This window comes from Coturnix japonica, chromosome 4 (genome assembly GCF_001577835.2).
Source record: "Coturnix japonica isolate 7356 chromosome 4, Coturnix japonica 2.1, whole genome shotgun sequence".
Lineage (NCBI taxonomy): Eukaryota > Metazoa > Chordata > Aves > Galliformes > Phasianidae > Coturnix > Coturnix japonica.
The window spans coordinates 34,793,960-34,806,184 of NC_029519.1; the positions used below are offsets into that span (position 1 = coordinate 34,793,960).

The following is a 12,225-nucleotide window of genomic DNA, read 5'->3' on the forward strand; positions in this document are numbered from 1 at the left end:
AAAATTCTATCTGGATTGCATCCCTTTGGCCTGCTCCCCAGGCTTCACTTGCTTTTTATCCTTTCTCTTGCATCAGAAATCAGAGGAGAAACAGCACAGCTGTGAAGATAAGGCAAGTATACAGATCATCTCATGTTTGGGCAAGCAGGTTCAAGATGTATATGAGTACTTTATTGTGGAACTTGGAAGAAAAATTAGGTGGTAACTGAGATTTTTTTAGAAGGATGGAAAATAAGCAGAAAAGGGGGTGCATGTTATTTTACTGGGAAACAGCAACAAGAAGCACATTGATGATATGGAGGAAACTTAGGGTCTTCTAAGGTCTTTAAGGTATTCTTCACAGTTCATTGACATGTTTAAGAAGGATGCAATTGGTTAACAATGTCCTGAAACAGTTCTGAAACACCTCTATGTCACTGGTAAAGCCTGCTGGAACTCACACCCTTCTTTCCATGTCACAGAATCACACACTACACACCGTGCTGAGTTCCAGCTAAGTGGAATGTTTTGTGTTTGTATGTTTGTTTGTTTTTTAACATTTTCTACCATCAAACTGAGAAGCTGACTATATTACAGATTAATGAATACTGTGGCTTTTCATCTTTATCGTCTCTGCTTCACCAAAAGAAAAAGAAATTAAAAACTGAATCGAGAAATATTCATTCAAATCTCACTAACAGGTTAGCAAAAGCAGCACATTTAGTTTCAAATATGCTAAAGTAAAGCATCAAGTACCTCAGCTGTTTCAGGAATTCAACATCAGTGTTGCTGTTAATCAGCTTGATGAACTCCTCATATGAAGGAGCATATGTGTAGTCTTTCTTCTGATGCTCATTCATCTGTTCCCTGTACTCCAGCTGGCTGAGTAGCATTTGGTTGATATAATCTGGATCTCCCAGCAGTTCCACCACTGGTTTCAGTACTGGAGAGGAAAAATATTTTAAAACAAAATCCTTATGTTGAAGAGTAACTGTTATACACCTCATGAGAATACTACAGATAAGAGGCAAAAATAGATGCAAAAACATCAATAAGAATTTCAAAGCAGTCTCCCGACTACATAGTATATTTGAGACCTCATGTATATCATTTCATGACAAAACTGTTTGTGCTGTTGCCCAAACCAACATATGTTGACAAAGTTGAGTCCCATTTGGGAAATTTCAAGCATTTTTGGTTTTTTTTCTTTCTACTGTGTGCCTTGGAAGCTGTGACATTAAATTTCCATTTGCAATGGCTGAGAACTGGATTGCATAACATACTGGAGACTTCATAACTTCAGAATTTGAATTCAGTTATATTAAAAAATGACAAGCAGCTTTATAATCTAATTAAAGTAGATCTGATAAAATGAAATGCAAAATAGAAAACCTTCATTAAAAAATTGGATTCAAAGTTTAAAACAAATCAAATCTGGTATCATAATTCAATCGGAATCATGTCTATGGATTCTGTGCATCTGAATGAAGCTCAATAGGTCAAAACTATTCATAAAATCCATAAAAATAGTGCTACTGAAGTCTGCAAAAAAGGGTTCCCCTATGGAAAAAAAAAATGATAGAAGGAATGGACAAAAGGGATTTTATCCTGAAAGGTGCTAAGAAACCTGGCAACAAGTCAGGACAGTCAAGTAAGTGCATGCTTAACTTGCAAAACACAAAGTTCCTCGTTGGCCATCACTGAAAATAAAATATCTGGAGTTAAAAGCATAGCATCAAGACATACATAAAGATGTGTGTAATTATTAATACTGTACAAGTGTATGTGTTTAATTAACTCCGATCTTTCATCTACCTTTTGTTGCAAGTATTTCTGCAAGGACTATGCGCAAGCTGACAGACTGGACATCCTTTGAGGGTAGGAGACAACACACCAGAATTTGAGAACATTTTTGCAGGAACCTTACTTCTTCATCAGAGCTCCTCAAGCATGGGTGCAGCAAAAAAGGTCTCGGTGGATCTTCCTGCCTAAGAAAAGAAAGGGGGAAAAAAAATAATAAAACAAAAGAAAAAGAAAGAAGGAGAAGAAGGAGAGAAACATAACTTGAAATATTGAAAACATGAAAAATCCATGATCAGGTTAAACAAAAACTTCAGTAAATAAACATTTTGACCCTCATGTATTTTTAAATGGGTTTTTGTTTTGTTTATGTTCCAGTGGGTTTTTTTCCCTTTTAAGTCTATTATGACATTTCCAAATTCCTTTGCTCTGGTGGTATTTTCACCCGCCAAAATAAAAATACTGCATCAAAGAGAAATAGTAGAAACAGCCCAACAACTGGAAGGAGGGAAGAACAAGGGCAGAGAACAACCATAAAGGAGCCCCCATTTCTCTATACTTCTCAGGGGGAGGAGGGAGAATAGGGTGGATGGGAGAAAGGTGTTTTTAATTTGCTTTTGGTTCTCAGTCAGCAGTCTTGTTAGTAGATGGCAATAAGTTATATTCATCTCCCTATACTGAGTTTGTTTTACCCATATGGTAACTAGTGAGTGATCTCCCTGTCCTTATCTCAACCCTTGAGCCCTTTTCCATCATATTTTATCCCTCTCCTCTTTTGAGGAGGAGCAGTGAAGAAGCAGTACCAGAGTTTAGCTGCCCACCGGTGTGAAGCCACTACATAAGCAGAGTACTTGGGATCATTCCTACTTTGAGAAACAGGTCTAACTGCTAAATAATGAAAGTATGTTCTTTCCTTCATAATTGGGAAGCAGAAAATACCCTGTACATTCGAGCTAGCTTTCCTAAAACATCAGTTTTCAGCCTGTCACTTGTCAAATTGCTCTAAGCAAGACACCTATACAGTAACAAACTTGGTATTATCATTCATGTATGCTGTAAGCAAGCAAATCCTCACTAGCCTACAACAGATTACAAACAGACAGACACAGCATCACTTTAGAGACCCAGGGCCTCAGCAGAATGCCCTCAGGCATTACACATCCCATCCCAGTGCCTCCTCCCATTCTCTGTATGTCTGCTTCCCTTCCAGAGCTAGGGGCTGCTGCCCGGATTAGCATCAACCAGCTTGATGCTCATAGGGCTGCTCCAAGCCTGTAGCCTCAGCGTGAGAAAATCAAACAAGAGCTGGATGCCACCAAACCAGAAGTTTCTGGTTGTGAACCAGTGCACAGCCACCAGTGACAGGCAGCACTGTACAACTGGTATTTGCTTCTGAGTCCACGAAGGAGCAAATCTGTTGCAACAGTAACAGCATTGCTATAACAGCACAAGACATTTATTCCAAGGTAGCTAAATCAGGCTCTTAAACACACTTTCAGAAGAATGAGAATATGAAAACATAATTTGGTTTCTATTTGACTGAAGCTTATTTATTCAGTCCCAAATCAAATGTTTTCTATTCAAATATGGATAACGGAGAGGGTTTCAGTTCTACAAGACTAATTTCAAAATAAGTCCCTTGAAACAGCTTGGACGTGAATACTGTTTGCTCTTCAGAGAAGCAATGTATGAGATGTACAGATTTCATTACTAACCAGAGCAGGTGGTGCAGCTGATGTAGCTCCAAAAGCTGTTTATCTTGTTCTGGTAGGATCTATTCTCTCTGGCAACTGAATACCTGGCTATTTTCCTCAGCGCATTTCCATTGGTCTAGATACATCCTACTGCCTCCTCAACAACACATCAGTCACCGCATCGCATGCTGTCCCTAAAGGCATTCATTATTTATCCAAAACTGGATATGTCCCAGGCAGACAGAAAGTCTGGGCCATTTCTGTGTAGCCACCAATCAGAGAAGCCAACTCTTCCTTCTCTGGACAGGTTGAACCACCCCATCAGCCACTTCAAAACACCACCAGAAGCAGGAGCTAAATGCCAGTGAACAGGTGACATCCACTCAGCATCTGTTAGCCAAGAGCAGACTCATTTCTAACAAGTAGCTCCTGAGTATTAAGAGCAATGATAGAGAACCTGAACTAAAAACAAGCAGAAACTGTTCTGCTGCAAGGGAACACACACACACAGACTTTCCTTCCTGGAGAAACTTACCTAATTTGCAGGACACGATGCACAGTTATTAGAACAAGCATGTGCAAAGCATGAAGCCCAGCTGTTATGCACACAGTGCTTCACTAAATCAAGATTAAAGTCCCCTTTGCCATCAGCATCTTTTTAAATACACCCACACACAGCATCAACCTCCTGAGGAATGCCAGTCTGTTTGGGACTGCCAACACCCTGGAGTATTTACTGCACCTATAACACTGTGAATACAGAAGTCATTTCTCATCATCTTTGCCTTTTTGTTGCACACACTTATTCCCTGTGAACAGCCCATACGTGCAGATAGGCTGAGTTAGACCAGGACTCCTCTGGTACAGTCAACAGAACAAACAGAAAACTGTACAGAATACTGTACAGAATAAACAAGCAGAATAGCAAATCTTTGGTTCTTGTTTTTCTAAATCAACTAATGCATTTTTGCCTGAGGGAATACGAGGGGGAAAAGGGAGCTGCATGCACTACAACTGACAGGCCATTTAAGAACAGTTTCCTCTGTTTCCTGGAGAATTTTCCATTAACTAAGAGGATATGAATCTTTGCAGAGGGAGTTCTTTCAGTTACTTTCTTATTTGCTTCAATATAAACATCAGCTCGTAATAAAAATACGCTATTCATCAACTAAATGTCTGCCCAGAAAGCAGCATCCCTTCTGATTCAGGCTTCTCCCTCACACCTACCAATGAAATAACTGAGTAGTGAGTGACCATGGAAGGAAGTACAAGCACCACTGCTGTCATCTGTCCTGCAGCAGTAGCTGGGAGTTTCCAAACAAAGACATTTAGTAATTGCAGACAACAAATAGACAACAAAACCCACAAAAATTACCCTGGGTTCAGACACGTGTGAACAAGAATTTAATGACAAATAATATAAATCTGTCTGCTTTGGAAGGAAGGAAGTATAGAAAGGAAGCAAGCACGTGAATAAAGAGTATCCAGGATATTAACAACAGCTCCACAGGTTGTTATGTAAAGATCCATTCTCATAAAAAAAAACCCTTCAAAATGTTCCATCTGATCTTGCTGTTGCTTTAATTTATCTTTCAAGAGTGAGTCTTGCAGAGTCGCATTTAAGTCTCAATCAGCACAACTGTGAGCTGAAGTGTATGTGCAACTCGCTATAAATGCTTTTCATCAGAATATTCAGCACCTATTGTCATTTAAGTGATTCTGAGGACTATCAAAATAACACACGACCAACACCTCTTCATCTATATCGCCATCAGCTCTACACTTCTTGATGCTGTAGCATAATGAAAATTGATTTAATTTTGATCTTTACAAGCCAGAATCAAAAGCACACCCAAAAAAAAAAAAAACTTGCTAAAAGCAAAATAAAACTCCAATACCAAACCAACCTCACAAAGCATTGCAAAAAAAGCCGAGGACAAAGACAACCTTTGATTTCCAAAGTCACAATATCAGAAAGATTAATAAAAGAATTATCTATCATTTGCTGTCTTAGTAACTATATTATTTATACATGTCATAGTTACCTTCCTAAAAGGAAAAGCAGCTGGACATCAGGGTAATCCCCAATGATTTACACAAGATGAAAAAGTTACGAGTTGTCTTGTCTACCATTCTAATGGTTCTGCATCATGCCAGACAGTCTAACCCACAGCTAGAGGAGCATTTTCTTTAGCTTCATTTCTAGCAGGAAAGACGTTCTCCTTTAAAGTAACCAAAGATAAGAAAGAAAATGGAAACAGACCACCCTCCCCATTCCCTGTATCCCACCAGCTAGGATGGAAGCTGCCTCTTCTTCCCAAGCTCTCCCTCATTCAAGTGCATATTTTTCCTTATCTGTTTGCCTCTGGTGCTCATTTACTTTGAGTTATTTGCTACCAAGTGAAGTACCGCAATGACTAAGATAAGCTAGAGGCAAAGCAGGACCACAGTGAGGACCCGTAGCCTCTTTCCACCTGTCTTAGCCTGAAGAGCTGCAGCCTATTTCAGCCATCCTGATCTGTCAGCTATCACAGGCTTCATTCAGACAGTCAGTGAAAGTGGAAAAGCAAAGGGATTTCCATGGAACTTTGCAATGAAGAAATTGCTTCTGTCCTCCCAGGGACATACTTTCTCATACTTTAATGGGCTGTCTGTTGTCTTATGGGAAGAGAACCAAGAATGCAGTTGTCTAGGCAGCACCCACTCTAGAGCTGAAGCAAGTATTGAAAACTCCGCAAGCCACCTGAGAACAGGCAAAATGCCCTTTGCTGCCTCACTGCATTATCAACTCAGCACTGGAAACAGGACGTGGCATTCCAGCTGGCATCACAGAAGGAAAGTTACCTAGCTCTAATTACAGACTCTGCATTCCTACAGTCACCCAGCATTAACCAGATTCACTATTATAGACATTGAGAGGGAAATGTGACTTCCCATTTAAAACTACTACTATTTTTAAAATGTTGACAGAAAGCTGAAGCCAGGCTAATGACATCTCTTGTGCTGCCTGACTTAGAATTTTCAACTTGAGTTATATAACATATAAGCAAAGGTTTTCCAAGAAACTCTAGTTTCTAAGTCAAGACAAAGAGACACGCTGTCATTCTCAGACCAAGATTTAACATGTCAGCAAGTTCCAGCAAAACTAACACTGTAGAAGGCAAACTGCATAGGTGTTACAGATCACACATGCAATTTCCATTTGGGTTCTCCTACAGTAGTATTTAAGTAGACCAAAAGAACGCTGCCAAAAAGAAATCCATGAGATAGCCTAAAAAGAGAAAGAAAATCCAGCCAATGATCTTTCAGCTGAAAAACCTAGTTGCTGCAGAACAGACCACTTACAGAAACTACAGGTCCTTCCCCTCCTGGGGCTAGTACAAATGAGAAACATGAACGGAATTACCCCTTGTGCTATTGCAGAAAAAATGCAGCTAACTATGTTTCTTCTTACCTGGCTGCTCTGACAGTCTCTCTCCTTTTCCTTGCAAGTTTGCACTACTTGTGCAGCCCACCTCCTACTGAGAGCAAAGGATTCAAAGATCAAATGGAAATTGCAGTGAATCTGAACTATGAGAAAAGGATAAATGTTTCTTCCCCTGGGTCTTACAGATGCTATGATGCCTGCTAGGTCCCTATATTTGGTAAGAAACCTGAAAGGTTTAATCAGTCACACAAGAAAATATTACATTATTCGTTATTTTGATATAGCAAATCTAAAAGCAGAGAGATAAGCAAAAAACTCCAGTGAAACACACAGTTTGAGTTTTACCTGGCATTGGCTCCTTTAAGGTCACAGAAGTGTGTGAGTAAAGCTTTCACTACATCATTGCAGACGACTTTAACTACATCAATGTGACTCAGCCTCAGTCGCAGCTGCTTGGCAATCTCCCAGAAGTCTTCTGACAGCAGCTGGTACAGCTGCCCTTCATCTCTGCTGAGTTGCCCATACCAGGACAGGATGTAATCTCTGTACATGTAGTCAAACACTGAAAGGAAAAATACAACAATAAATAGCAAAATCTGCAAAATGAAGGCAGGCTAGATTATCAGAAACTTAGTTCTCCACACCATTAAATGGGTCATAGGTTTCACAGCTTCTCCACTGGGTTTTAAATTCTCACCAGAGCGTGAGGTTGGCAAAGTTACAGAAATTTGCACCTAACAGGTTACTGGAGGTCAGTTTGCAGAGCAAAGTCCATAAGTGGATTTGCTCAGACAGTCAGGCTACTAGCTACACACTAACCTCAAGCTAATACCTGTGTCTTAACAGAGGATTCCATTATATGAACTACCCTACAAGCTGGCTGTGTCCAGGCTGCTGCAGACTGAAACCAACCTTTTCCAGACACAAACTCAACATTGTCTACACTCCAAAGTTACAGTTAAAAGAGGAGGTGCTAAGATTCTTGTAACTGAAAAGACATATACAAGCTAAAGAAGGTACCAAAGAATCAGAAGAGCTAGAGATAAAAGCGAAGAAGCAGATTAGCAAGACAGCATGAACTTGAAAGATTAGGTAACAGTCCCAACTGTAGCTACAAGCAATGGGATTACTGTAACTGCAAGTTCCATCACAACACCTTCTACTCTTCTGACTTTCTGACCTTTGTGTGTCTCCAGCCTTACTGATGCATAACTAGCAGGTTCCTCTGGAATTGTAAGAGGTGTTCAAGCTAATCCAGCACTGCCAACAAGGTAGGGGAAAACCTAGCAGCAGAGGGGTTGTGAATGGGATGAAACCAGTTTAGAACAACCAGAGGGGCAACTGAAAAGAAAGGGGAGAACAACATGCCACACACCTGTGATTCTGAGCAGGTTCTTTATCGGACAACCTGATTTCAGAGTTGTGTTGTTGTTAGGGATTTGATTGTTGTTGTTTAAAACAACAACAAAAAAAAAAAATACACCCCGCTTGTCATTGTTAGCCCACGGTTTAAAGCAATCATGCTACTCCACTATTTTTTAGTTTCCACTTTGATAGAAATTGGTGGGGGTTTTTTGCCAGCTTAATAAACTATATAAAGCTCCCTGGCACCGTGACAGTGAAATTAATAACGCACTAATAGCATAACAGCTTATACTGAGTAATTTTGCCTCCCTGGAACACTAGCAGGCTTCATCCTACGTTACTGTACCAAAATCATTTCAAAAGAAAATACTAGAATTGATAAAAGCTTGTAGTCAAATTCCTTGGGTTTATAAAGAAACCAAGTCACTTTACTGAGCTGGAGTAACTTAGAAGGCATTTACTAAGACATTCCAAGGCTTCCTAATGACTTATTCAGGAAAAACAAAGAAATGCATAAAATAAGTAAGTCAATAGAAGTTCCAAAAGCACTATAACTAAGTGCCCCTTGCCTGAGGAGCTGAGTTACAGCACAAAGAAGCGGTGGCTCCTTATCTGCATTGTCCAGATCTCTACAAAACAGGAGTACAACTCGCATCTCAATCTCCTAGGCTATCTTCTCCTTCAGAAAACCTCTATTCCAACCAAGCCTTAGTCTTCTCACAACACAGAGCTGAAATATTGTCTTCATACAAATGCATTCATTGACTTCCAGTACCAAGGAAAAAGTGAATAGCCTTTCCTGAAAGACCGGAACAGTTTCACTATAAACAATTCCAAAACTCTTCTGTGACTATATTAGCAAGAAAAAAGGTTGTACTTAATGTTACCTTAACTTCCTCATGCTCACTAAGCCTGTATTTAGACCACGATGCTACAGCTGTTAAAAAGCTGCGTGAACTACCAGACTTCAGGACTGGAAACCAGCCCCAGACATAAGCAACAGTGACATTAAAATGTGAGTTCTGTTCAAGTCTGTGCTGGGAAAAGTACTAGCATTTCATGGTTCAGCTGCACCTTACACCATTCAACCTTGATGAAACCGACACATTCCTTTTATAGGTTTAAAAAGTTAATAATACAAATGCAATCTTACCAAATTCCCAAAATCTTATCAAGTCAGACTCAGCACAGAACATAAGGAAATTAAGCAGCTGTGGAGGAAGAGGTGGTTCCCTGGCATGAAACATTTTCAGGGCCAAGAAACAGAGGGCATCACCAAATAGCCCATTTTTAGCCAAAAATAATGTAAGTATATACATAAATAGCCAAAATAAGAGATCACAGGATACAAGGCAATTAGAAGATGAAATTTAGTTCCCAGGAGACCACCTACCCTGGTGGCAGAGGAGTCTAGTGACAGCTAGCCATGACAGCACACTGTGCAACAGCAGCTGGGTCTGCCTGAGCATGGCCTTTCCTAAGAGGCATTCGTGAGCTGCCCAATGATGTGGGATGAAAGCATGAGGTTCCCAAGCAAGGAATAGCATAGAAAGCATCAGAAGGAATGGCTAGAAGTGTCTGTAAAACTGGGTCATCTTTTCTTTGCATAAGAAATGAATGGCAAGCAAGAATCGTATCAATTCTAGCAATAAAAAGCATGAAATATTCTGGAAAAAAACATTTCAGTGTTAGTCACCCAGCTGGCTGAAAAAAAGACTCAGGCTTAAAATGCAAAGGTTTTCTTTCTGCTGTATTCATCAAGTTAAAAATCTTCACATGATATTACACTTGTTCTGATTTTGCTCACTTTAATGCAACACATCACAGGGTAGCAGGGCTAATTCACAGCTCTCTCTCACCTTATATCTGCAGCTTATGCAAAGATGATATAATTAAGAGGAAATAAACATTCTGAAGCCTTGTCCTTTTGTTTTACTTGCTTGTCAGTGGGAGATAGAAGTTGCTAACCGAGCTGTAAACAGATGTAAACCTTTCTGATACAGAAAGTGACTGACATTGTTGAATGTCAATTCTTGTGTTGTACTAACTTCAGAGAGACAAGCTGCTCGGTATCACAGGAAAACCACTGTATTTATTAGTTTAATAAAATAACACTGATAGCTGAAATGGAAACATCAATAACCCCTTCAATTAAAAGTAAGGATGATCGATGATGCCTATTCTCCCCACTACCTTAAATGGCCAAGAGAACAAGGAAAAAAATGCAATAAAGCACATGACATCTTATCAAGAGAGAGAGAGACATCACAAAACCTTGACAAACTATGCAGTAATGGGGAGCTGCTCTAAATATAAAGTTCACAGAGAAAGACTGGCAGTAACACCAGCAAAAAATTGCAGCATAGAAGCAAAAGTTGACAGGTAATTCTGGAGGGATGCAAGATAGCTTCCAACATACTGTAAAACTTGGGCAAATTTAATTACATGGATGATAAAGAATAACTGAAGAAACCAGAATATGAACTTGTAAAAGAGTATCCACAGGGGCAAGGAGTACACCACGTACATTTTCAGAGACTGATCATTTTACTCTAATAAAAAAGTAAAACTACTCATTTTGCAACTAATTCAGCATCTCACATTCGAACTGTCTTCAACACCTTTGGGAGCTAAAATGACTTGCTTTAATCTACATGCAGTAGAGTGAAGTCTCATCCTTGTTAAACTGCATAACAGAGGACAAGCTAGCTTTGTTAGTCACTTAGCTAGGCCTGGAAGAAGTACAACCCATCTGACAAGTTTGCTCTCCAAAATTCAAGAGTGTGAATGGAAAGTAAAAATTGTTCTGAAGAGAAATGGCAATAAAGAAAGTTGTCATAGCAGTAAGTCCTCAGCTCCTGAGAAATGAATCACTTAAGAAAATTCTTAAATAACTTTCAGCCCAGCCGGGTAAGAATGGAGTTATGAATCCAACAATCTGCAGAGAAAGAACTTCAGACAAAGACCCTGTTAGGTTCTCAAAAACACAAGCTTCTCCCATATGCATATAGCAGGAGGGAAGCACAACAAAACCATTTTCCACCCAGCAATCCACAACAGCTCTTCTCTCTTCAAATAACCCCTCTACCTCCAATTCCACACTGATAACAGGTTCACAATCTTAAACCATGGATTGCACTGGTGTTCCACAGATTTCATATACCACAGCAGTCAAAAGTACAAATCATCACTTCAGCTTCAGTTCTCACAGCAAAAATTTGACCAAATCAAAAGACCAACTGCATGAGACTAGATTTTATCAGTTTATGGGAACCCAACTGTCTTTGAAATGTTAGGGTGGGTTTGTTGGTTCTTTTGACTCACAAAGGAGTGAATTGTCACATATTTTCCAGAAATTTATGTAAAAAACAGCAGTTAAAACAAGATGACAGTTCAACTGCAAACACAACTTCACGTTACTCACTGACCAAGACTTTATTTTTTCTATTAAGGAGAAAGAAACCAGGGCCATTCCAAAATCCAGCCATATCGTACAGTGACAGTTTGGTAAGAGGACAAGAGATACATACAGGATCCAAAGCTCCTCTGTCCAAATTAAGACTCACCTTCTTTCAGTGCCTTATCCATGTTGTGAGAAATGACCACCCTCCTTGACTGAACTGAATCATGGGAGCTCCCAGACCAATTACTCTGAAATACAAAAGAGAACATTCATAAGAAGGAATAGTTTGTTTGGTTTCTTTAAATGACAACCAGAACTGGAATTCAAGGTGATCATACTCTCATCTGCGTGCACACGTGTGTAATCTCTGCAGTGTACCAGGCTCCACTTAGCCTCATAAAATACTTCTAAAATAAAACTGAAGTCATTAGCGACCTTCCAGTAAATTTAGCTCACATTCTTTCAGGCTTCTTCCTTCAAAAACATTTCTGCTGCTGGACAATACCAAAGTTGGTCTATTTTGAAGCATTACTGTGCAAACAGGTGGGTGGACAAAG

At 39.6% G+C, this 12,225-nt stretch overlaps 1 protein-coding gene across 1 annotated transcript in view; it reads right to left on the reverse strand.

Moving 5' to 3' along the window:
• Positions 1 to 12,225, reverse strand: part of SNX25 (sorting nexin 25) — a 46,982-nt gene that overhangs the window by 27,618 nt on the left and 7,139 nt on the right. Inside the window, exons 2-5 of the mRNA XM_015861380.2 lie at positions 11,832 to 11,916; positions 7,246 to 7,462; positions 1,795 to 1,967; positions 736 to 922 (exon numbers count right to left, since the gene is read on the reverse strand). Coding sequence (XP_015716866.1) covers positions 736 to 922; positions 1,795 to 1,967; positions 7,246 to 7,462; positions 11,832 to 11,916 — 662 coding nt within the window. The remainder of the gene's footprint in view (positions 1 to 735; positions 923 to 1,794; positions 1,968 to 7,245; positions 7,463 to 11,831; positions 11,917 to 12,225) is intronic.